Source organism: Erithacus rubecula (assembly GCF_903797595.1).
Source record: "Erithacus rubecula genome assembly, chromosome: 3".
NCBI lineage: Eukaryota > Metazoa > Chordata > Aves > Passeriformes > Muscicapidae > Erithacus > Erithacus rubecula.
Genome location: NC_136689.1, coordinates 68,552,998 through 68,579,733, shown reverse-complemented (window position 1 = coordinate 68,579,733; position 26,736 = coordinate 68,552,998). Strand labels below are relative to the sequence as shown.

The following is a 26,736-nucleotide window of genomic DNA, read 5'->3' as shown; positions in this document are numbered from 1 at the left end:
GTATTACAGCTTGACATAACAAGGGCAGATTTAGGGAAGGTAATCACAAAGGCAGTTTTCTTCTGCACAAATGCTAGTCTTTTGAAAAAGTTAGGTAGACAGATACAACTATGTTAAATATGCTGAGAAGAGACACAATCAGCTAGAAGTTCTCCTGGATGGATTAACATCTTTTTTGGCTCCTCCCCCCATAACTGATGTACAACTGCCTTGATCTAAACTGACAGCAAATGCAAGTTCTAAATGATTTTTTAAATAGAATTTTTGCTAAAATATGCCATTAGACTAAGAAAGTATATGTCATACAGAAAGCTGACCCAGGGCAATTCTGCTTTATTAGTTTTAAATTTTACATTTGCTGACATATAGACAGAATGAATATGCATATATATGATATGCACACAATATAATTTATCACTGAATGAGTAAACACAATCAACATTTTATTCCATGTAGCAACATAAATATTATAGAGTCCAATATAGTCAGTCATGCATTGAAAATGGAAACCAGATTTGCATTTCTGGGAATGTTTAAAATAAATTAAAAGGTTATACTTCCTGCTAGGCAAAACAACATTGTACACCAAAAGATACCTGTTTTTTTTCATACACAGCATAAGAAGCCAAAAACGTCAAAGATGATAAATACAGTATATGCAGGTTCATTACTCAGAGGCTTCTTGATTTTATAAGGGTGTGCTTTACAGGAGACTATTTGTCAATGGTAGATTAGTCTCTCAGCAAATTTCTTTAAGTTGCTCCAACATAAGCTATAAACCAAATAACTTCCATATGTGAAGCATTAGCCTTGCATTGTGATTCTCTAAGTGTTTAGGAGCACTAAAAAAAAGTTACTACAGAAAAGGGTCTCTTATGAAAACTGAAGAAAGATAAATTCCATAGACAAAGAACTAAGAAGTCTTTTTTCCTGCCAGTGTCACTAGCATAAAATCTGCCTTCAACAAGTAAAATCAATATACCAAATTAAAATCTATGTCAAATAAGAATGCAAATTTTTCCTTAATGTAGTTATTAATATGCCTGATACTCAGCCTACTAACTGCAATTATTTTGTTTGTATCTAACATAACATGCATCCTGTATTATTTCCTCTCAGTTATTTGATGAAAGAAAACCTAAATCATGCAGTACAGCACTTATGAATATTTTCCATTTTAATTTTGTTTGAGCATTTTCACTAAAGGTCAAGACTATCTCATTTCAGCCAGCAGTAAAAATTTCAATATAGCATGATAGGAATTTTCTTAGAGTAATTCATTGAAGGCAGTAAAGATGCTAAGTGAGTGCTCATTCTCACCTACAATACAAAATGAAACAATTCCTTTTATTCTGAAACAAATTGTTGATGTTTGGGAGAATTTCCCATCCCCCCATATGCTTTAACCCTTCCCTAGTGAAATAACAGGTTTTTGCCTATTCACCTAGGTCTCTCTTTTCCTGATGTATGACTGAAAATAAATTCTCAGGATTTTACATTTTGTGAAAAATCAAGCCATAATAATCTTGCCAAAAAGAGCTTCCTTCATCTTTGCTGTCTTCTGCTGCACACTTGCAAACCACAAAGAGCAAGAGAGCACACTGTTCTGTGAAACCACAGCTCACCTTCTATCAAAACAGGCTATACATTTTTAAAATGCCATGATTGGACTTCACAGTTTCTGAGAACAGATATAAAATAATTTACATGCTAGGGATTTCTTTTTTGCCTTACAGTGAAAACATCAATGAAGATGGAAACCTGAAATATGTATTCTTCTAAACAAATAATATTACAACAGAGTGCCGTTGATACTGAAAATGAAACCTGGTTAATTAAATCTGGGAAAACTGAACCTGGTTAAAGACAGATCCTTTAATATTTTTTAAATCACTATGTTTTCTCACACTTGCATTAGTATCTCAAATGGACAGCTGTAGGAAAAAAAACTGAGGAAGTGCAGTATTGCAGACTCAGACCTACACATTTTAAGAATACTGATCCTAATCAATGGACTTGCCAGCAACACTTCACAGGATTACAGTAGCTGGAAAACTCAACAGCTTGCCAGTTTCCACATGAAGTCAAAAGAAGTGTAAGGTATTCAATTTATCCTGCACAGAGTCACTTAGCATACACATAATAGTGCAAACTGATAGAAAAAAACCAATTGAATGCTTCCAACCTACCTTTTTATTAGCTGGGACAGTCTTGGCCAAATTGGTATGGGACTTGATAATGACCAAAATCACGTAAGTTGTCCAGCCCACAAAACTCACTGCAATACTTAGACCCAGGAATAATCTATCATATGTATGGTAGTAAGACAAGCCTTCCAAAGCAAGGTTAATCAGGGTTTTGCACAGGGATACCTGGAGATGGACAAAACATTTAGATAATGTATTAGAAGAGTGTGAGCTCCCCATTCCAAAAATCAACCTGGAGCTCTGGCTCAAGTAGCTTCACCACTCTTGGCACACAGTGTTTTGGCCAGCACCAGCTGCTGGAGCACACAGTGCTTGGGACTCCTGCTGGATATCAAGTCAACCATCACCTGGCCCCTTCACCATCCTCCCTGGCCATGGCAGGTGGTTCAGAGGTGAAAGCCTCACAGGTAGCACACCTGGACCACCTACTACCAAGCATGCCATTTGGTTTTCCTACAAGCATTTGGCTGTACGTAATCCAGTGTAAATTACCCCTTCAAAAATAATCATGTGCTTCTGAAGGCACATTTACACAGGAGGAGGATTATGGATGCAGCTGAAACATGGTCACCCTCTACAGCCTGAAGTATTCCTTACCTGGGTTTTGATGTCCTCTACTTCAGTATCACCTGATACTGCAGGCAGCAGCAGAGAATTCAGAGGCTAATCTGGAGTCCCAGATGCATTTACAAAGCAGCTGCTTGCAGCTGTCAGGATGGGAATTATTTGGAAACAAGAAGGGTTATACCCAGCCTAATCACTGGTCCCTTCACTCAATGCCTCCACTGGTGACACACCATGATAAACACTGTGGGTTTTCCCACTGTGTCATTTGGGTGTGCTGGCCCCTGTGATTTACCCAAAGATGGGAAGCTCATCTGTATGATTTGAAAAAGAAGCTGAACATACACAATGAAGCTTTTTATATGTGCAGGCATCCAGTTGGGATTCAACAACAAAAAACACACAAAAAAAAGGTACAGCACATACTGAAGAGGTCACAAGTCTGCCAGTGGGCAAACTCACCCCAAAAGGCACCTGTTCTATACAATTAGGAGTGAATATTTGCACTGCAAAGAGGTGCAAAGTTCAGGCAAAGAATCATCCACACCCCAGGTTCTGGGAATGGAAGAACCTTTCTGCATTGTAATAAAGGATTCTGAGGATAACCAGGGCACAGGCTGATGTGTGAGTAATCAAGAGTGAAATTAAAACACCTGGAGCACTCAAATGAACAAGGAGTAAAACTTACATATAAGCAACAACACAAAACCACAGGTTCTGCTTCTGAAATGTATAAAATGTCTCCTATCAGTAAACATGACAGCTAAGTAGAAGTATTAGGAAACCAAAAACCTTCTGCCACAGCAAAACAGATCCATTTATTTATAACTATTTCCAATTTACAACCAAGCAAGTAAAAAGGCATTAAATAGATTTAGCTGTCCTGTGCATAAAACCATAATTTATTACCCTAAGAATTATATTAGGAAAAAATAACTGAACCCTACACATAATGGAATTCTTCCATGCATCTGGCAGGTTAAATATCATCTTACATATTCAATATTTTCATGTACAACACTGAAGTCAATGACCAAACTAAACCTGTTGAAATAAAAGGCCTCTTGGTATAATTTAGCTCTACAAATCCTTTCTGTGAACATGGGAATACAAGCATTGATGAACTGCACCCATCAAGTACCCTGTCACACAATGAGCATTAGCAGATGCTTAGGAAAGTAATATTGCAGCTGGGAAGCATAAATCCATGTATGGCTCCCAGTATGACACACTGAAATGTGAAAGTAAAACAAAAAACTGTTGGTTCAGGTTAAAAAGGATCAGGTAAAGAAGGATCTATGATGGAGCAAGGTATCACACTTTTTTTCATGCAACTGGCAGTCTAAGTGGTGCAAACCTGAAAAACTACTTTCTGTAGTTTCTCAATTTACCCTTTTCTAGTGTGGAAAACAAAAACACACTGTGTATCATTATACTATGAAATAGTAACAAACAGTTAAAGAAGTATGAGAAAAAAATACACAAAGTTAGTATTATTTATTAGAATTGGTATCAAAATATAAAATTTTAAAGACTTACAGTGGGGTATTGAGTTAGTGAGATGTGTATCATAAAGAAGGAAAAAAGTTTTATTTCTCAGTTAGTTTCAATTTAAAGAAAACAAAATATTTACATATAGCAAAAACAGACTTACCGCTTCGTCATACTTCTCCTGCTGAATATATAGTCTTATTTTTTTTAAGAAGTTGATCTGTTCAGAAGCAGAAAGTGGTCTGTACAACAATATAAAGAGATATTAACATTTCTCCTTTTCAGGAGCACAAAAAATTAACTTTGCAATTAAAAGAATTACTCTGTAATGAAACCAAAATGTTCTGAACTTCATTAGGAGCAATTAGGTAATTGAGACTAATCTATGCCTCTGCATTCATCTTCACATGTATCAACACAGCTGCTTTTTAACTTATCTCAAAATCTCTGCATTAATAGACATTTCTTTTATGTGGCTGATCCCATCTAATACTGCTGAAAATTATCTCCCTTGTGCTTTATTATTGACCATTGCTCTGGACAAGAAGCATGGCACATACAAAAATTAAGCAATTTAATTGATTTGAATATGGCTGTAAGCAGTTTATAAGAGAACTTTGATTTGCTCACGTTTCACATTAACAGTAGGTGATGCCTAACAATCTTCTCTGTGCAAAGTATGACCTGTTATTCAAGTATGTATCCTGTTATTCAAGAAGCTATCAGCTGAGTCCCCAGAGCAGGGGATAACACAGTTACCTGGCTATACTGAGGTCAGTGATCAAAATCTCTTCCATTTTAACCAATTTGACCATTACCCTAAACAATTGCTACCATTCTTCCCTTAGATATAGTAGTAACAAGGACAAATAAGCCAGTCAACCAAACTCCACCAAATGAAGGGAAAGTGAACAGTTCCTCCTGTACCATATTTCCTTCCATGTTTAGGGGCAGCAGCCTGAGAATCCCAGACTTACCCTGGATAAATTATAAGCCACAACACAGTCCCTGTTGCTCTAGGCACCACAGACAAACCATCAGCTGACAGCCAGAGAAAGCTCAGAGCACATTTCCTTCACACCCTCCACAACACAGCAGTGGCACAGCAGCAGCTCCCAGCATCCACAGTAGAAGGTGGCCCAGTGGCATGCCTGCCTCCCTCCTTCCTGCTCCTTCACATGCCCCATACAGGACCACCAACCTCTTGTTTCAGGCAGTCCTAAACCAGGTCACTCCCACCATTTAAATGAGCAGCAGTTGCAGTGTCGTCATTTAGCTGAACCACGGGGGCAGGTCTTGATTTTATGCAGCTGCTGCATGGAAATGCTCATTCCTGCAGCTCCCAAACAGCTATGAATCACTTTTGCCTACAACCCAGTCAATAGCTTGATACAATAGTTGATGCATCAGCAATACATACAAACCATCCTTTGAGCCATGAAATATATTACAAATATTCTGTGCCTGAACAACCTGAATTTTTATTAGTAGTAGCATCCTGGTATATTTTGATGCTATTTCATTAAGTTCAGAGCACAGCAGTATCATGTAGGAATCTTCCAAAACACTGAATAATTGGAACAGCAATTAATCTTAGTTTTGAGATGAGTAACTGTGTTAAGAAAATGTTTGTCTCTTTTCAATCGAGAAAAGAAGTGAAGGATAGTACCTATAAACAAGTAGAAAAAAAGAGGTCCCATGGAAAAGGAAATAGGGAGAAAAAGATGATCACAAGATCATGGTAAGAGTTCGATCACCTTAACTTTGAGGGGAAAACAGAGGATTATAGAAACCAGACTTGAAAAACAGCAAAGTGAATGTTGGTTGTTTCTGCACCTTCGTGACATGCCCCTATAGAAGCCAACCTTACATCTCCACAGGCTGAGGAGAATTAGAACCTGTTCTTAAAGGAGGCAAACCAGACCCAAGCACTGCCTCAGGGAAACCTGTGGCCCTCAGATTTTGCTAACTTGTTTGGTAGGGAAAAGGGAGCAAAACACTCACTCAAGGTGGGAGTTTCACCACAAGTGGAGATTAACAGAAGGAGGAAAAAAGATAACTTAGCTTTTAGGTAAGGATTTTTAAAAAATCTGAAATAAATATTCAGAAGCTTTATTTAGGACTTAAACACATTCAAGACGTTCCTATGTTCCCTGTCTCATTTTTATTGTTTTACACATACTGTTTCCCATGAATTCTATCCTGTCATGTCCAGTACAAATTTCTCCCAAGCCAGAAATATATTTTCCTTCATTTCCTAAGTAATTTAGCTATAACCCACTAATTATCTTTTTATTCTCACTGAATCATTATATTATTAATGAACAATAGTCTTCACCTATTCCTTCTTAGAGGACAGCATCTAGGATCTCTGTACATGGATGGTGTAACAGAATAAATGGGGTTTTCAAATAGCAAAATTTTGAGCAAGTCAAACACTGAAAGCAATTATTTTGTCAAATTGGCTTACCATTGGCAGGTGCATTGTTCATTTTCAACAGCTAATACCATAACACATATTCTCTTACTTCCATATATATAATTTTCAAGAGGATGAATTTACAATTGTCTAACACTTGTTTTTGTAAAATTTATGAATTACACTAGAAACTAAGGACTACTCATATATAACTAAGAAAATGCAAGGAATGTTCATTATCTTAAGATACTTTTTATCTCTGTATTAAACAAAAAAGCAAAAGTGATTAAAGAATTTTTGTATTTTATACCACTCTAAAAAGGTTACCAAATATGCTGATAATCCCTCAATTAAAGCATGGGCATAGGCCACCATAAGCAGTTTATCATCCACTGAGGACACTGATTCACCTCCTGAAGCTGACAAAGCATATGAGAGATTTAAAAGAAATCTAGATGTAGCAGAAAGCATAAGGAGGCAAAGATGAGACATGAACAGAAGTGGAAAGCTGCCTATGAAAAAAACCCATGGACTTGACAAATGGTGGTTCTATAAAATCTACAAGACTTATCAAAAATTAAAACCACATGGAAAACTTAAATCTGAGAAGTTAAAGCTTGAACTGTTCATAGCACCACTTGATTTTAAACCATTTTAAAGATCTCCAATAGAAAACACTGTTAGGAAATAATAAACTGAACAGAGTTTTTCCCTGCGTTTTACCATATAGCATCCCAGAGGCACTAGCAAATGTCAATGTATTGTCAAGGTCACTTAATACACAATCCATGCAACTAATATTAATAGTAATTCAGTACATTTATTGATCATTATTAGAAAGATTCTCAACTCTAGAAGGAAAACTAGGGTCTATGTGTATATGCTCTTGCCTGATATCCACCATCAAATTCCAACTCTAACAAATTCAAGATGAACAGCCTTGCCTCATCTTTTTCCATAACACAAAAATACCTGTCCTGTTAGGAGGCACACACAAAGAGAACTCTGTTCTCCTTTTCTTAAAAGTATTGCAAAACACACATACTGAAAAAGGCAGTACTCAAAGGTTCAACTCAAAAAAGACAAAAACTCCACGATCACATAGATTGCAAACACACATGCATTCACAATACCATCAGGATTCTAAAGACTTAAGATTACATTCTTCACAGAGAATGATGGTGGTTCTGAAAGAGTAATTTTATTTTTCATTATGGATATCAGATATTAACTTCTTGGTTCCAGACAGAAATCACAGCTTCATCCATGAATAAACATAATTAATTATGAAACAAGATGATTGGGCTAATCATGCAAGTGCTTGTAAACTCTCCCTTCTGAGGTGTTAGTTACCCTTGTCATAGGTAAACCTGACAAAATTAATCTTTCCAGCACATCATTCATGCTTCATATAAGCTAAGCTATTTGACAGCAATTCACAACAAGACTGATGAAGTACATTCACCATAGCAATGTCAAAGGGATCTCTCTTTGGCCAATGAGTCTTGTTTATCATCACACTACAGAAGTTACCATCCCCAACAGCATAGGTAGCATGCTGCAGACAAACCATGAAATAAAGTCTTAGAAGAGAAGGAGATGCCTTGCAAATACATCTATATTCACCTCTGCTATTTTGTTAATTTTATTATGTCTGGTTATTTGGGTAAAGATTTATGGTAATTTTATTGCACAGTAAATTTTCCAGAATTCTACTATAAAAAGTAACCCCTTCATATCTGTATTAGTTGAACACTGAAAATGCTGCAGATTTAATAACAAAAGTCAAGGAAGCACCACAGACTTGTGGATGAAATGTACAAAGAGAAAGACAATAGATCTTTGTCTAGCACATTGTCAGATGAAAGCAAACTCATTTCAGCTGCTTCACTATACACACACACACCATGCACCTACCCAGCTCATGCATATCTACACCCTTCTGTCACTGCCTTTTCACTCTCCCCATCAGAAAAAAAGAAAATACTGTACATCCTACAACTCAGAGTGGCAAGATTGCCAAAAAGACACAGTGATCACACTTCTATGACCCTTATCCAGCAGCAAATCAGAAGTCACTACTCAGCCATCTTCTAACTTGTTCATATTGGATGTTTGGGAGACAGGGAGGAAAGCATCATCTCCTGTTGGTGCAAAACTGAAATGCTAAAGGATATGGACCCACATCCCTATGACAACCCTATGATGGAGCAAGGTCATTTGAATAAAGCATGATAGGATTTTGTATGGGTGACCTTTTGAACACCACATAAAGCAGATCCTCTTACATGCTTTGCTACAAAATTTCTAACTCCACAACTGCTAGTAGCAAAAGAGCCATCAGACTGACACTGTCCAAGCAACTCCAGCAACCTCTTCTGCCAAAATGCTAAGTAACTACAGGTTCTTGTCCTCTTCTCCAGAAAGAAGATCCCTGGCACCTGAGTAACTTGCAAACTGAAACAAAGCACCCAGGATAAAGTTGCCCATCTCTATGGGCACCATCCACCCACCCTGCAGAGGATCTGAGGCTTCTGCCATCCAGACACTGCTGGGGGCAGATGCCAGAGCCTCTCTGCTCTCTCCCCATGGGAGAGAACTGCCAGCACCAGAATCAGCTGAGTATGTTCAAAGTGCTGTCACACATCCCTCTGTGGGAGGGCCACAGCTTCCACTCCAGCAGCTGAAATAGTACTGACAGGACCCACTATTACTGCTTTGATCCACAAAGCAATAATTTGATCCACTGCTGGAAGAATGTCATCTTGAAAACACAGATGTAAGACTGGCCTGATGTTTTGGCAGGGCTGATATTCAAAAGCAACTGAGCCAGGGCAGCTACAGGCTTTAAAAAGGCAATCTCCCATGAGAACTGCCTTGAAGCATTCCCAGTGCACAACAGGATGGTACCTGAGAAAGCATCAGGTGGGTAATGGGAAAGTAGAGACACAGATCTTTCTGCATTCAACACTATTCATGTGACAAACATGATGGCACACTTAGTTCTGTTCTACAACAAATTCACTCCAGTGAGCAACCTATGAATGCAGAGACTTAATATTGATGACAGTGCAATCACAAACCCAGAATTGTTAAATGAACCTAGAATTGTTAAATTAACTTGATCATTCTTCTGTTTCTTGTTTCCTATTTACTTTTTAAAGTACTGTGCAAAGAACAAAATGCATAAGAAAAAACAGCAGAGAACAATCACAAAGACAATGAATGGCAAGTGATGCAAAAACTTTAGTTCATTCAACAAAATGTGAAAAAATTGACCACGTAAGTATTTCAAAAATCAAAGTCTGGAACTATGATATTTCCTTGCTGTGCAATACAGAGTACATGATGTTACCTGGGCAATGAGCAGGAAAAAGAAAGCTATTACAGTTCTATGGACCTCACCAAATTACCTAGTTACATGAATTTTAATGGCTAGGAGCCAATTTTTTTCCATTTTCAAAATGCATTCAATTCTACTTCTTTAGATGGGCCTTTTCAAAAGAAAGAACTGTTTTACAGTATCTGCCAAAGAAACTGAAAGCACATACTATGAGATAAAGAGACAACCCTTTGCATACATTTTAGTTTTGATTAAAAAAATAAGCTTCAAAGGTTAAAGATCACTGAGTTACCCACCAAATAGTTTAATCTGTTTAGACAGCCTTAATTTTACTTGTTTACTAAAATATTTTCAGGTAAGCTGCTAAAAGAGGCAAGTCCTAAAAAGCTTCATTTTCATAATCATGTTGATTTCAAATTAAAAAATTATAGCCATAGTTTCAGTATAGTAAAGTTATGCTTTTTTTAAAAAAAAATGTGCTCTACATGAACCTACGCATAAGGGTTTATTACAGTTTCATGAAGCCCAGAACCCACAATATTCCCTGTCCCAACTTAATCTAATCTCTTTGCTCCTGATGTTCCACTGCCAGGACTTTCAGTTTTTTAGTGCCTACATTTTGAGTGGGTTTTTCCATTTCTGGATTTTCTGACTACTGTGTTACATTTTCAGTCAGATAGTCTAGTTGTAGTAAGTTATCTTCACAACTCAGTTATCCTTTTCCTTTTAAGAAGCATTTAAAAGCACTGTTTGCACTCCAAAAGAAAGAAAAGGATTAAAAAGGTCAATGAGAGCTCCTGTTTTTAAGTTCTGAGGTTTTTGTTCTTTAAAGCATAATGAAATGAATGGAGGACACACTTCCACAGACCAAAGGTAACAAAAAGTATATTTACTGACACATTGATGAATACAGAAGCATAGATGTACTGATGGGCTTCTGCAGATTCACAAACATGCAGAGAAGGACAGCAGGACATCAGTGAACCCGCAGGAAATGGTCTGACTGCTAATGCTCTAACCCCAGACTGTCGAGACCCAAGGAATTAAAATAGCCTTTAATATTCACAAATCAGAATCCCTGATGTAGCATATTCAACAGCATAGTGCCTTAGGATATTTATGTAAATCCTTTAGATAACAAAGATGAGAGAAAAAGGAGCTGACAACTAAACTGCCAGCTGCCAATTCACTGAACAGAGAAGCAATTAAGGTAACTGGGCTGCACACAGCATATTTTGCATGTAAACTACTATGGCAAAAGTTTCAGAGAACCAGAGGCCAGAAGGGAGGAGGCCACACTCCAACACTGTCCCTCTGGACCCCTTAAGGAGAACTGAGAAGCTGGATGCAGGGATCTTCCAAGGGCAGAGGGTTTGTCCAGAAAGCCATAGCAGGATGTGATGCCATATCCTTGGAAAGGTAAACTGCTTTTCAAGGAAGGCAGAAGATCCTTGAAGGAAAAGAAAGGCACCATTTTTAAAGTATCTTATATTTTAGTACTACAGGGGTCCAATATGTGCTGACTCCACAAAATAACACCCTGCCAATGCTGCAAGTCCTCACCTCTGCAAGATACATATCATTCAAATCATACATAAGTCATTGACATATGACAATAAGCTTGATCTACATATCTCCAGTGTTTTGGCTATGTAGTCTTATACCTCAGCTCCTCTTCTGCTCCACAATCCTACATGTCCCCATCCTAAACCCTTGTGACCATTTTTCAAGCAGCTGCATCCAGATCAGGCAGCTTGTGCTGTGCCAGTACTTACCAGCAGGACCCCATGGCCACCAAAACATGTCTGGGAGACCACCCACACTGATTCTGACCAGGAGACCATTGCACATCAAGGAGTCAATGATCCACATACCCTCAGCAGGCCCAGGCCTGTGGTGCCCAAACACCTTGGCCACGGGACAGACCCAGTCAGCCTGTAGGAACAGAGGAGCCTGCAGGCAATTCCCACTCTGTAACAGGGATTACACTGCCTGCCTGTCCTCATGTATGTAAGAGCAGCAAGGAGTTCTCATGTGAGCCTCCTTTCTGTCTGACAGCAGAAATTATCAGAGTTGATTTCTTGAGAGAAAAATTATACAGCAGCTTGATTGACCAAACAAGGGAATGTCTCCATATCCAGCATGTGCGTGGCACCAAAGCTCCACAAACACAGGGTACCCAGCCTCTGAAGGGACAGATGATTTACTTGCTACCTGTATTCATCCATTCCTTTTATATTATGAAAACAGCCATCTTATTAAGCTATTTGTTATTGGGCCTTACTGAGATCCAGAAAGAGCCCTGTACTCTGTCCCTTCCCCCAGGCCCCAGAGCAGAGCATTCTCTGTCCCTCCCCTACCACCACCTGCTGTAAATCTTCCCTCACTCTCACTGCACAAAGCCCCACAAGTTTCATGAAAAGGCCAAATGGATTTATGATACAAGGAAATAGAGAAACATACATTAATCTCGTGATATTTTACCTTATACACCAGGCTTTTAGCTCCTTCTAGAGACCTTACCTACTTCCTACTTGATAGTAAATCCAATTACACCCAGTCCTCCTGCACAGAAGCCGCTGCCAGTGAGCTTCTCATGCAAAAATGCTCCAAGCACACTGCTGAAACTCAAGAGCTGCATTCTAAGAGGATTGCATCCTCCCTGAGCAGCAGTGTGCTTCAGACATGGCCCATTCAGTGAGAGAGAAGCATTTTGGCTGAAGAACAGGCATTGATTTCCCCCTAAACAGATAATACCTTTACTACTTAATCAGGAGGGCTTTTTGTAAAAATATAATACAAAGCACTATTTTCATCTGAGCACTTTGTCTCCCCAGCACCGCAGTTCTGTTTTTTGATATATATATATATATGTTCTTAAAGCCAAGGGTGGAGGGGACAGGGCTGTCAGTCTGCCACCTGACACCAGCAGGCTAAAGGTGCCCACACTGCCAGCTTGTACCAGCAGACCCAGCAGCAGCCTTAAGCCTAGATTCACACCTGATAACACAATGGGGACAAAGTGGAGAAAAGAAAGGGCTGGCTGCCTTTCCAGGGTTCACTTGGAATTGATAGAAGCTGCTAGTCTTTCATTCTTGACCACAGGATGAAGGGGCTGAAATCTCTTTATAGATAAATCAGTGCTTCTGCTAAATAAAAGGCCCTCTGAAGACAAAGTATTCCAACAAACATGCAGGGAGAATAATCACTATTAGACTATCCCTCTCTACTGCAATATTTTCACCCTTTCCTCTTGGCATTCAATGCTTATTGTTTGCTCTTGCAAGCATTATCAATTATGTATTACCAGTTATTTCAAAAAATGAAATTTATTTAAACAAAACAAGAACAGTATGTTTCAAAAGATGTACTGACATCTTAAGGAACCCTGCCTTGTTCAATGGTGGAAAAGAAATCACTTGCTTCACTTTGATCCAAATGTCAATTTTATGGGAATATCTATTATTTAAGTTTTGAAAAGCCATCAGGCAGAGGGAACAATGTAGTACTATATCTCCAGTCACTAGAGAAAGGAAGAAAAGAGAGGTATTTGTGCACATGGCAGTTTTTTGAAGTTTCTGTAATCTTCAAATATACTCTATACACTATTTTCTTTTCTATCACTGACAAAATACATAATGTACAATTATGTGGAAAGACTCAGTCTCTACATGGTTGATACTTCTTTGCACCAAATCCATACAAATGTGTAAGGGAGTTCTCTAAATTCATACTAGAGGATAGAGCAAAGGAAGTTATTATCATATGGTGAGAAGTACATTTTTATTTACTAGCTGTACACTGCCCATTAAAAATGCAGTGACTGTCTATATAAATATGCAAGTTATAACTTGATTATGCACACAAAAATAATAACTTGGTATGATTAATATGTAGTATTCAGACAATTAGGTTAATTTTAAAAATGCAGCATAAGGTAGTATGGAATTTTTCATATATGAGAAGATAGCCCAAGAATCTTATTTAAAGTCAAGTCTCTATTTCCTGTTTAAAAACCCCAACCATTACTGATAAAAACTAAAGGCATTCAATAAAATAAAACACAGTTAGTGGTAAGCAAGTACTGATCATACTTCAACTGTTCATCTCCTGGAGTTTCTGTATGGTGGTTCTTAAACTATTGCTCCTGCCACCTTACTGTGAGGCACCAGAACCTGAACAGCTGGAAGCACAGCCATCCCTGAAAGCACTTCATACACCAGGACTGTGCAAAAGGACTCCTGTGCTTTTGTGTAATTTATTATCTTAAATCTCTTGTACCTGTTGGGACAATGAAATGCCACTTATTGGTTATGCAGATTTTAGGGCAACACTGATACACCATTTACTCACCACACCACAGTGTCCCTTCTGATACTTCTTGCAGGATTCCTTCCACAGGCCAGAGATGCCAACTTGGAGAATGATTTTGCAATAGTAGCATCTGGCCCCTTGGCACAGTTATCTTTGAGCTGTGCCAGCTTGGCAGTTGCCCTAAGGTACATCAAATGGTCAGAAAGCTAAGACAGTGAACTATCTTGGACATCAGTTTTCCTCTGTCAGCAGTCTTCAGATTTGTCCTCTCACTCCTTTCAAAGCATCTGGTATCTTGGCACCTCCTTTTCCTACACATAAAGGTCAAAGCATTGTGCTTTTCTTCTCAGAATTCTAAGAAAAACCTCCATTTTTGCTAAGCAAATGGTTTCTGAAAAAATGTCTTTTGTAGTTGGGAAAAAAAAGGAAGTAGGAAGGAAACAAATTTCAGATAATAACTTTTCATATATCCAACTGGAACTGCAGGTAAATATTCAATATCAGCAAGGGATACCACACCTTGACTGGCAGAACCAAACACTTGGAGCTGAGTTTCTGAGATTTATTCTCAGTTTCACAAGTAGCCTCAAGATATACTTTTACCCAGATTTGTTCCTTGATGAAGGCACTTTGATAAAGCAGAAATGGCATTACTGGCAGCCAGACACATCCTTATTAATAGATAGAGATATCCAAACTGTAATGCCTCAAGCCTGGTCAAGCAGACACTACTGAAGTTTCTATCACATAACACAATGATCAGCTGCATCCTCCTTCTCATCATTATACACCTGACAGATGGATTTCAGACAGAGATGCAATTTAGATCCAAGTAGGAAAGGGCACATATCTACTGGCCTCCTTCATTTCCTGTCCACTGTGCCAGCCACACTTCTGTTAGGGATGAGACTCCCTGTGGAAATCAGAAGCTTTATATCAACTCAATATTCTTCCTCTGTTGCCAACACTTTAAAAATAGGCTTACTTTATCCATATATATGTGTGTGCTAGCTTAATGCTTTTGGTGCAATATATTCCACATACAACTCACACACTAGTTGATGAGTCATTGCAGCGAAAGGTCATTAACAGTTTTCTTCCCAGTCAGTAATAAAACACCTGAAAAAACAAACTAGAAAACAGGATTTTTCCCTCAGAATACCAAAACAAACCTTTTAATGCTATTTCTGACTGAAAAATGAGTTCAGGTTAAGTTTCTGTTAAGTTGCAATTTCTACAGAGCACATTGCTTGTGAATATAGATATAGATTCTCCCCTACTCTGAAAACTACATGGTCATTAGTAATTGCACCTCTAAAATTAGAGTGTCTCAATCTGAAATTCTAGACTCAGATTTCTTCTGGAGCTCATATCTGCATTTCTATTACAAAGACTTGATCCAGCTACATCTTTAAATAATTTAAGAAACTCTGGTTGTAGAGCTATCTTTGTTCATTTTCAGATCACCAAGTTGCTGAAATAACAAAAGCTGTAATAGTCACAAAAAAAAATTTTAAATATTCTATATAATTTTATAATCCCAAAGCACTTAACAGATTACACTTCACTAACCTCCAATAAACTATGAAGAAAAAAAGCATTATATGCTAGAGCACATACTTTCTGAGCTTCAAGTTACACACTTCAGGCACCAGAAGGATTTAAAGACTATAACTCCTTTGTATAACAACTGAAAATGAACAGAGGTGGAAAAAGTAATTTGTGTCTGAATGAAAAGGACAGTAGTGCAAAAACACAGAACTGTGACAGTAGTGCGAAAACACAGCAGCAGGTAAGGCCAACCATAGGTTAGTACATCAGGGGTCAAACGTGACATTAAACCTGGGCTGACAAACCCCAATAGCACACAGCTAGGCAGAAACAACCTCCATACAAATACCAATTACTCTGAAACATAGCACAGCACACCAAGACTTCTCTTGCTCTGGACAGGAGACAGGTATCCTCACCTTGGCATTTTTAACTCCTCCTGAAAAAATAACCATACCCTTTCTCCACCCTTTCATCTACCACCAAAAAAGCATCTCCGTACAGACAGCAGAAGGGAATGCATGCCTTTCCCTCTCATTCAGATTCAAGCATAATTTGTGTGAAATACAGATGTGATATCCTTTATACTAATGCATCAGATCAGGTACCTGCAGCTGAAGTTCAGGCTTGTTTTCACTGCACACACATACAGTCATCTGCATGTGAAAGAGGGAATGCATCTGTAGACAAGTCATGCCTAAAACTACCTTTGGTCTTCCTTTGGTTCCTGCACATTGCACTACTAGGAAGTTACTCATCTATTTAAAGTAAATTTCTGTTCAACCACTTCATGCCAGCTATTACTAAGAGGTTGGACAAGACCCCGTGGTAGCTTCCCAGACATGAGCCAAGTTTTTCAAGTCAAGGAGAGCTGTGAAAACTTATCAGAATCTGGCCAAACTACCCCCAGCACAGTGTGGGTATCTACATTAGTGTGTGACCATCCATGATATGAGTAGTTTTCTGCTTTCCTAGAATGAATAAACATCTTGAAGCAACAAAGTCTTCACCCACTCAACATTCCTGTAAGGCAAATCACGGTGGTAGTGGATTCCCTATCTCCTTCACCCCCACTAGCTGCTCAAGGCTGACAGATTCCTTGCCACAACAGACCCTTGGCAAGGGATTAGCAGCATGCCAAACTTAGAATCTTGGCTAACTTACACAAAGTTTTGTTTGCCCATGTATAATCCTTTAGACACAAACCACTGACCAAGTCTGGGACTAAGCCTGGACCCAGCTGCACCTAAACTCCCTCTGAGAAGGAGGTTAGAATATAAGGTTTTTTTTTCCAAATCTCACAACTCAATAGGAAGGTCTTCATGACAGCTTTTTCTGACCCTTCCTCTACACAGTAGAGAGTCAAGTGTACCTTGCCACTGACTCATACTAACCACTGTCACATTTACTATCAAACATTGTGAAATAGTTATTACTTCTCTCTGGTAAGCAAAGTGCATCACTCCATCCATGACATTCACATATCCAAGGAATTATTTTGGTCTGAAATGAAACCCTTTCCTGGAGCAACTACTAATCCAAAATTTAATTCAGAAAAAATTGAAAAGTATCTAAAGAAAATAAGCTTGTTTTTGTAGCGGGCCATACCAAAGTAACAATAAGTTTATACCAAGTTTTAGTTGCATTTTCCAAGTGATAAATGTCTCTGGCATTTCCACTTCAAACAATCCATCATATCATAAAACAGCAAAGACAGCAATCCATAAAGCAATAGGTAATACTTTGTTCCTTTAAAGATATATAAAGCATTAAGAAAAGCACACCCTATTTTATAGAATCAGTCTTATTTCTCAAGGAAAGGTTAAAGTGAAAGAGCTGTGAAATGAAACTAATAGTCATTTATGAAAGAGGACTGGCCATCCTTTCCATATGGGAATTTTATTTCATAGAGATCAGTAAATTCTTTGATAATGTAGCTGTCATTCTTACCCAGGATTTGTTATAAAGGATCCATTATGTGCCAAGATCAACCTGATTTTTGTCTCTCAGACTGTCTTGAACCTTTCCCTTTGTGGGAGCTAGAGGTACAATATAACATAGCAATTATCTGTTCAGACAGACAGCAATCATCTTTAACAATAAACATACTTGTCAGGAAGCAACTTGAGTACTTTTTACTGCTGCTGTGATTTAAAGCTCTTAATTAACATCTTAATTAACATCTATTTCCCAAAGGAAAACAGCTGCTCTTGGTGACAAGGCATTTTTGGAGCACTCCACAAACCGTGTGCAGAACTGAACACTAACACGTGCACCCACAGCAAAGCTTTCAAAAACCTTTCCAAAAGAATGGAAAAGGAGACAGTAGCTTTAATTAGATAAGACAGAAGGGTGAGAGGAGCACTAACTGTTCCATACACTAGAGCAGAGTTCCCAGATACACAAATCATTACAAAGACTCTTTCACAGCCCTGGAAACACCAAGACTAGGCAACACAAATGTTAAATATTGTAAAGTTCATTTTTAGATACAAGGCATTTTATTTGTTCATTAGAATTTAAATGAAAGAAGAATGATTCTAAATTCAACTTTTACATATATATAAATTAATAGATTGCACTTCCTGACCCTATAGGTACTTTATCTCCCAACAAATGCTGAAAAAAACTCACAGGAAAAAAAATAAAAATCAACGCAATCTATATAGCTATATTGAAAAAAAAAAAAAAAAAACCAACACCACCAAAACTTTGACAAATAACCCTTAATGAAAAATTAAATGTAAAGAATAGATTTAAAAAAATAAATCTATCTTAAAGTTCTGGTGAGAAGTAGCAGTTAATTGCATAGAGTTCTATTGCAAAGTTTCATAATCAGATAAGCACTGCCATCAAAAAAAGACTTAAGAGACCAAATGTGTTGTTGCAGCTCACTGAAATAGCAAAGTAAGTGATAAGACAAAAAAAAATCAGGTAAAATATACATAGTTTTTACAAGCACTTACTTGAATGGTGTGAATAGAAATGATAATGTAGTTTCCTTTTTCTGACTCATCTTAACCTGCATAAAAGAGCATTAAATCATTACATGCAAGTTGCAACAAGACTAAAAGCTGTATTAGAAATTAAACTACCAAAAAATCATAGAAGATACCTAAGACTTTGGAAAAGGAATGAAGCCCCATTGCCAATATGCTTTCCACGACACTGGGTGTTATACTCCAGTATGCACAACTCCTCTGAGTTCCTGGAAACTCAAACCTGCTCTAAAGCAAATAAAATCAACCATGGTCCAGCCAGTACTTTTCTCAGAAGGAGTTACACAGTTTGCAGGATAAAGCAAGATATGGCTAGAAGTGCTACCAGACTTCAGTGACAACCTCCCTCAGTGAAACCAGCACCATTTATGCCAAACAGGCACCAGAACACCGCAGCAAACACAGCCAAAGCAATGCTGAAAAACAATTAACCAGCACATGGACAAAAATAGGTTTTGATGCCATCAGAACCACTTTGTCCAAAGTCCTCCCAAACACCTGCAGCTGCCTGAACCAAGTCTGACTGTTGGCATAATGTACAGTCAGGAACTTCCTAAGCACACTACTTGCAAAAGCTGATAGCTGGGCATAGCAGCCCACACATTTCATCCTATCCATCCAAGGCAACACCATCTTCAGGGAGCATAAACTGTGGTCAGGTCAGCCCACCACAGGGAAAGTAAAAATGCACTTGGCATGTCGAAGCCAGTGCACTCCTCCTGCTTCAGCAGAGGAACACAAACGAAATTCAGGCAGGACCATTCCAATACAATGCTAAAAGCAAGCCAACAACAATAACCTAGCACTATAGAAAACAGAATAAAAGTAAGCTCAAAGGAAAGAAGGAGCAGAACTATTTAGGTTTTTAAATCTCCAAGATGCCTATTTAACTGAAAAATGTCTGAGGTCATCCTTAATTCTTAAAGCAGAGGTTTTCCAAATGCAGTGATATCAGCATGCTTCAAACTTGACATACAATCCCACCACTCACTTTCCCTGTTATATGCCAGTTCTCCATCATATTTTTGAAAGTGATTCTGCTGCTGACACTGCCACCCTGGTAACCACACCTTTGTGAACCTGGCATTCACAAAGGGACAGAAGATGCTGAAGGTGCTAATCTCACGCAGATCATCTCATCCAGTTCGTTGCTTAACTATCATGACATGGATTTCCATACAAGATGACAGTTCTTTTGTGTCCCAGCTTCTCATCCTGTAGAGGATGGTTTCCCTCAGAGCATTTCTATATCTCACCAAAACTGGGATTTTGGGATTTTGGACAGTTTCTCCCTCCACTGCTTAGTGAAACAGAACCTTTTTGTTTGGACCACTCATGTGCTCTCATAATGTAATATCCAATATTAAATTAATCAAGACAGAGAAGCCAGAGATGAACACTTGCAAAGCAAAACAACAGATATAACAGCATTAGCTAAAAGTTAATTAGGCCACTAATTTAATTTCTTTAATGCACAGGAGCCCATTACCTTTCTGATCTGTTTGTGTACTGACCCTGATTTAAGGCCTTGCCTCCCAGCCCCCTTTGCAAAAGCATTATTTCCCTTCCTTGGTACCAGCATTCAGATTCTACCTACATACTGCAAGTGGGTTTACATTAATACCAATAAACATCACCATTTTCGTAAAAAAGAAAGAAAAAAGTTACTGATTCTCCTTACAAAAAAAAAAAACAAACCCCAAAACCAAAAACAACCAAACCTGTTTATTAAAGTCTTTCAAACTTCTTCACGTAAGTCTCACAGCTATTCAGTCACATGAATGTGCATTCAATTTTAATCCATGCAATTTAGCACACTAAGCATAGGATAAGTCATACTTTACTCACATATTTTACTCACAGCAACAATTATTATTCAAATAAGTTGAGCTTTTTTACCATATGTTTAGTACCTTAAATTGCTCAAGAATCTGAGCAGCATTGGTAAACATGCTCTCTGCTTTGAAAAGAGCACTACTGTTCAGATACTCCAGAGGCAGAGTTCCCTGAGGAAGAAAAATACATATTATAAGTGAAAAAAAAAACCAAAAAAAACCCCCAAAACATTAAATAACAGGAATTTCTCTTAACTGAATTGCTGACCAAATAAGCAATAAGAATACTTCAAATTACTTATGAAATACTTTCTTTGAAAGTATTCTTCTCACACAGATTTGCAACATCACAAGGATTGTTTATAATACCTCTGCTTCTACAGAAATGCAAAAAACAAATAACAAGAGTTGTTACTAAACTATATATTATAAAATAATATCAACTCAACCTCTAATCAGAAGCCATTTCTGATACCCCTCAAAGTCTTGCACCCAAAGCCTCACCTGAGCCTGACTCAATGCAGTACTTAGGAAAGGGAGCAGTTCCCACGCCACCCTGTGCTGGGCAGCTTTCCTCACACAACCAGCAGTGAGTGCAGGACAGGGGGACAATCCCTGGGGTAGTGTCTCCAGAAGAAATATTTTTTAAAATATCCTGTAAATAGGTGTTTTAGATGTGAAACTAGTTTTAGATGTGAAACTAGCAGCGAGACAGCACACTAATTAAATTCTAATTGTCAATTAGATATTTATGAGGCAACTTTTGGACTATATAATAATACATGAGAGGAATTAAAAGAAAAAGCCATCTCACTGTTCACAATTAGAGGCACAAGATAACATCTGAAGAAAGTACACTAGTTTAATCAAGAAATAATTGAACACTAAATTGTAGGAACTGGCTTGTTTACAAGCTTAGCTTTCATGATCAAAATCATGTGTTATTCAAACCACATTGCATTTTATCATCCCTAAAAACAAAGTAACAAAAAACTTTTATATAGCCAAGGAATATAAAGCTGCAGATCACACCAGGACCAGCTCCCTTTCCAATTAAAAGCCCTATACAATACATAAAAAGATTTCAGATTTGTTCTCTAAGGTAGATATACACATAAAATTAAATCTACAAGTAGTCTTCACACCCTATCACACTTTTACAAATCTGCAATTCTTCTCCTCACACACCTCAATCTTGTCCCCAACACCTCTTCTTCTATGCTGAAGAGATTTCTATAACATAGAAAAACATTTGTACTTCTTACCACAGAGTTCAAGGGGAAAGGCACACCGATAAGGGAAGCCATCAGTGGTGCTATATCAGCCTGTGCAAACAGAAGCATTCCCATTTTAGCATAGTTTCCACCTCTACAGCTAGTAAATTCAGCTTAATTTTAACACCTCTGCATTTACAAAAGATAATTATGTAATACTGCCATGTTATACATACAACTCTCCTCTATAGTTTTTTGATTTTTAAATTTCCAGTAGTCATGGCACGATTAAATTCAAAGTATGAAGCTCCACTGCTGATCAAGCTTCAAAAAATACATTTAGTTTAAAAAGCAAATATAACCACTTCAGTATTTATTTGCAGGAATTCAGCACCTCCTTTACAGCACTCAGAGAGGGATACCATTCTTTATGACTACTTATATGACCAAAGAACTAATTCCATATTTACAGTTTTAAGCAGTATACTGGATATACCACTCTTCACAACATTGTTTATCCCATGCTTCTACAGTGGGGATTACTCACCTTCTCTCCTTTAGAGGGAGTTTCTGCAGTTTTTTAATGTCCAGTCCACCCTCAGGCCCTTCAATCTACACCAAGCCATCTCATAAAATAAGTTGCCATTTCCTTCCACTTGTGATAATAAACACTGCCTCTTACCAGGTTTATATTTTCCTTTAATATAAAGCTACACACCAAAATTCTTTGTTTTTTCCAGCACAGATCTGAAGAAACCACACTGAAAACACAGACACATTGCTCCAGCCTCAGATCTACTGAGCAGACGCCAAACCATTATTTGTAGAGAACAATACACTTGGAGTGTAATGATAATTAGAAGTCTCATTTGCTATTTTTACCCATAGTCCCACATGTACTGCAGGACAAAAGCTCTGTCTTTGCGAACTCCATTATCCAGGACAAATTACTACTCAAGACTCTCCTATACAGTCTCAAAACAACATTGCCATAACTCCTACCAACCTTAAAAGGAAAACTAATTTCTAGTTTTGTATCAGAGCTTTGCTGCAAGCAGTTGTTCCAGGGCATTCCCAGTTTGAACCTTCTACCGTGAGATTATTACCCTTGTTTGAGTAGCTTTGGAGTCTGTTACTCACATCAAATTTTGCAGGACAAAGAAGCACCACAGTTTAAAAAAAACTTGACTGATTTAGGACCCAAGGATAAGTTGATGACCTTTTCTTCCTTTACAGTACTAATTATCTACAATGCAAAATATTTGGGCCACAGTCACAGATGAAAAAACCCACAGTTTACCACTAAAGCAAGAAATGGTTTTGATTTAGTGACAGCAGCTTGGGGGACCTGGTATATTGTACTGCACTCTTCCTACAGCTGATAAATAAATAAATGGTGCAATAATGCATCTTCAGGAGAAGCTGTGTGCAGCTGTCATGTATCAACTAGCAATTTAAACTTATCCTCATTATATTATTGTGGTTCCTGTTTCTAGGGAAATGACACGATGGTGCAATCATTCATTCAAATTAAGTAAATTACTTTAAATCACATAAAAATCATAATTTAAGGTGAAAACTTATGAACTATTAAATTAGGCATGTTTGATACCTGATTGACATCAAGCCTCTTCAAGTTCTCCAGTTTCCATTCTGCAAAAAAAAAAAAAAAAAAAAAAAAACGAGAGCACCTGAACAGCTAATCTACACAAATTTGAAAGGACAGTTCAAGTTCAGTTGACAATTAATATCTTGTTGCCATTTTCTGTGAAGTGTTGATACTAAAGAAAATTATGATTTTGCATTAAGATGCTAGCTCAAGAAGGGTTACAGATGGAACTCAACAGGCAGAAACAACAAAATGCATTCATTTCAGCTCACATTTTCTTTTATCCAGCAGGATAAATTGCTGCCTGCAATTGTGACCTAGATCAGTAGAAGAAAGGCAAAGGCTTTTCTTTTTTTCAGCACAGTGATGTATTACCTCTTGTGCCAACTAAAAGAATCAAACTCAGATTTAGGAGATTTATAGAATCTCTTCAATAGTTTGTAAAAAAGGCCAACCCAAGGTGCTAAATGCACTGGTACAAACATTAGATCCTAAAGCTTTGGCACATCATACAAAAGCCTGATTGAAAATTATATTTTCCTGGTCTACACTAGCCTCTAAGGAAATAAAGGGAAAATTGCCTGCTTTCTATGGGGGTGGAGAGTTACTTAAAAACAGAGTTGAGCAAGGTTTTGTTTCTGGTTCGTTCTTTCGTACATCTGCAGTATTGCATACACCAAACTTATTTCCAGCAATTAGTTCATACCACTGCTGCCTTTGGGGGTCTGAGTACAGGTCCACTGTTATTTGGTCCCACAAGCCTGAAGAGCAGACTTGTACTTTCACAGTAGTAAGACAGCAACAGAGTTCCCATGGCAACACAGGGGAAGTATTAGCAGCATTAATCATCAATTCTGTTAAACTCACACCAAAAGGAGTAAGTTTGCTTCCTTTTGCTTCCCAGAAAAGGAAATGGACTTATATTTCTAGAAACACACTCTTACCCATAATTCTACTAGATAAATGAATTGCCTGTTTTCCTTTTAAACACAATTTTCCAAAGAAAAACATTGGAAAACTGTCTATCCACACACAAATTGTGCCTAAGGTAGGAAGAAACTATATCTCTGCTAGAGAAAACATCTCTGTTTGTCAGAAGCTTATACATCTTCACATACTCTACTCAGATATGCCAAAATGCAGAATTGAAGACATCTGCTTGGGACCAGGAGCCACAGGACACTGAGCCCAGAAGTCCTAAGGACTGGGGCACACCTGCAGACTGGCCAGTCCAGGCTGTCCTCCCAGGAGTGAGGCATCTTGGTTGTACCTGCTGCCCACACTGGTTTATGATTCCAGCTCACTGTCTAGGTTTCCCTGAACACTGCTCAGCAGTTTTCCACCCACTTTAGAGGTTTTTTTGCCTTTATCCTGGTCTGCTTTTACTGCAGCCTGCTAGGCTGTCAGATGTAAACAGTCCAGCAAAACAGCAGAGAAGTGCCAGTTCAAGAAACAAGGCTGAGGATGAGACTACATGAACCAAAGAAAATCTTACATAAAACCTCATAGAAACCCAACTAATCAAGGGTACACTGAGCTGTGGCAAAGCAGACTGAGCCCCCCACAAACCAGGCTTGTGTATAATGTCATCAAGCACCCCACATCCTACTGCTGCAGGATGCTGTGCATTCATTCACAAACTCCTCTGGGCTTGGGCCCCAGGGCCAACCATCAGCCCATGAGGAGCTAGAGAGCAGTTCTGTGTTCTTTCTTTCTGAAGAAGGCTCAAACCAGTGAGCAAGTGGGTAGTACCACATGTCACCCACAGGATTCAAGGCTGCCGAAACAAATCTGTCCAAGAGGACTGCATGACCAGGCTTGAGGGAAGGCAGAGCACAGGTGATGAAACTGATGAGAAGACTGTCAACCCAGAGCAGACTCTGTGCCCTTCTGGTCATCCAAGGGGCACATTCATCTCTGTGACAAACTGGATGGGCTAAGTCCTGCCTGTTGGCACCACCTTTGGGGGTATGAACCCTCCATGGCAACAATAAGAAGAAAGACAATTCACTGAGCTGTATACAGCCTGCTTGTGCTGAAGACAGCATAAGAAGCTTGTCAGCATCAGAAACATTCTGTCAATATTTCCATAAACACTTAATTCAGAGACACTAGAAAGGATTGTCAGTAGATGAAAGAACTTGAATGAACTAGAAGTGTAAGCCTGACACCTGCATACATCAGTGACACAGCAAACACTCTCCTACACTGCACACAGTCACAGCTGCAGCTGTATGGAGCAGGAAAGACAAACTGAAAGAATATTTAAAAGACAACTCTTGCAAATATTTTTTTTTAATATCTTAACATTGCAAAAATATCTGGGATTATAACAATGGAGTAACTGAACTGTATTGACCTGTGCAAGTGCCAAGCTCCATTTCAACAATTTTCTCTTTACTTCTAAGCTGTGTAACCTACTAGAAGCTCTGATGTACTTCTTAAGAAGATAGTTATTAGTCAAATAGAAATTCAGACTCTGAAGATACTCAAAGCATCTCAAATCTCCAATAAAGATCATCCTTGGCAATTAAGAATTTGTAATGTCAGTGTGTAAACAAAGCAATGAAGTGCTTGACAGATACAAAGCTAGTAAAAACTGAACTGACCAGTTGTGACGTTTGCTTTGGTGTGCTTGGTTTTTTTGTGTGGTTATTTGGTTTGCTGGGTTTTTCAACCATCAGAAGGAAAATATGAAGTAGGCACAGCAGAGTGCAGACAAATTTGTCCTTTAAGTAAATACACATTACCAACAGAAGAGGCCCATATATCTTACCCTTTTATTGGGAGTCAGCTCAATGCTTATCTTTTCTGAAATCTCTCACACAATTTTCATCATGACTTGAAGTCAAATGCTGAGGTTTGTACTAAAGCTGTTGAGAATCAATGAAACTGACAGATGTCAAATTCAGCTATTGCGGATTAACCCTTAGACACGAGATGTCCTTCAAAGTCCAGCAGATCAGCCATCGCAGACACCAAAATTAGTTGTTTCATTCTGCTTTCCATTTTTTCCTACAACTCACTTCCAATTTTATCACAAATGTCACAGTTTTATAGCAACAGTAGGTGCAAAGACTGAAAAATTATTCATTATTTTTAAAATGACCTAATCTATTACCAAACACCTTCCTGAGAGCAGGGTGGAGTTAAAACTTCAGGGATGAAGTAATTTTTGCCTGTTTTCTCT

At 38.2% G+C, this 26,736-nt stretch overlaps 1 protein-coding gene across 4 annotated transcripts in view; it reads right to left on the bottom strand.

Moving 5' to 3' along the window:
* PIGN (phosphatidylinositol glycan anchor biosynthesis class N) overlaps positions 1-26,736 on the bottom strand; it is a 95,734-nt gene that overhangs the window by 35,500 nt on the left and 33,498 nt on the right. For all 4 annotated transcript variants that reach the window (XM_079301637.1, XM_079301638.1, XM_079301639.1 and 1 more), the window contains 6 exons: positions 23,550-23,590; positions 21,989-22,048; positions 20,802-20,894; positions 18,856-18,911; positions 4,426-4,504; positions 2,190-2,372 (listed from right to left, as the gene is read on the bottom strand). In XM_079301637.1, the coding sequence (XP_079157763.1) occupies positions 2,190-2,372; positions 4,426-4,504; positions 18,856-18,911; positions 20,802-20,894; positions 21,989-22,048; positions 23,550-23,590 (512 nt within the window). The remainder of the gene's footprint in view (positions 1-2,189; positions 2,373-4,425; positions 4,505-18,855; positions 18,912-20,801; positions 20,895-21,988; positions 22,049-23,549; positions 23,591-26,736) is intronic.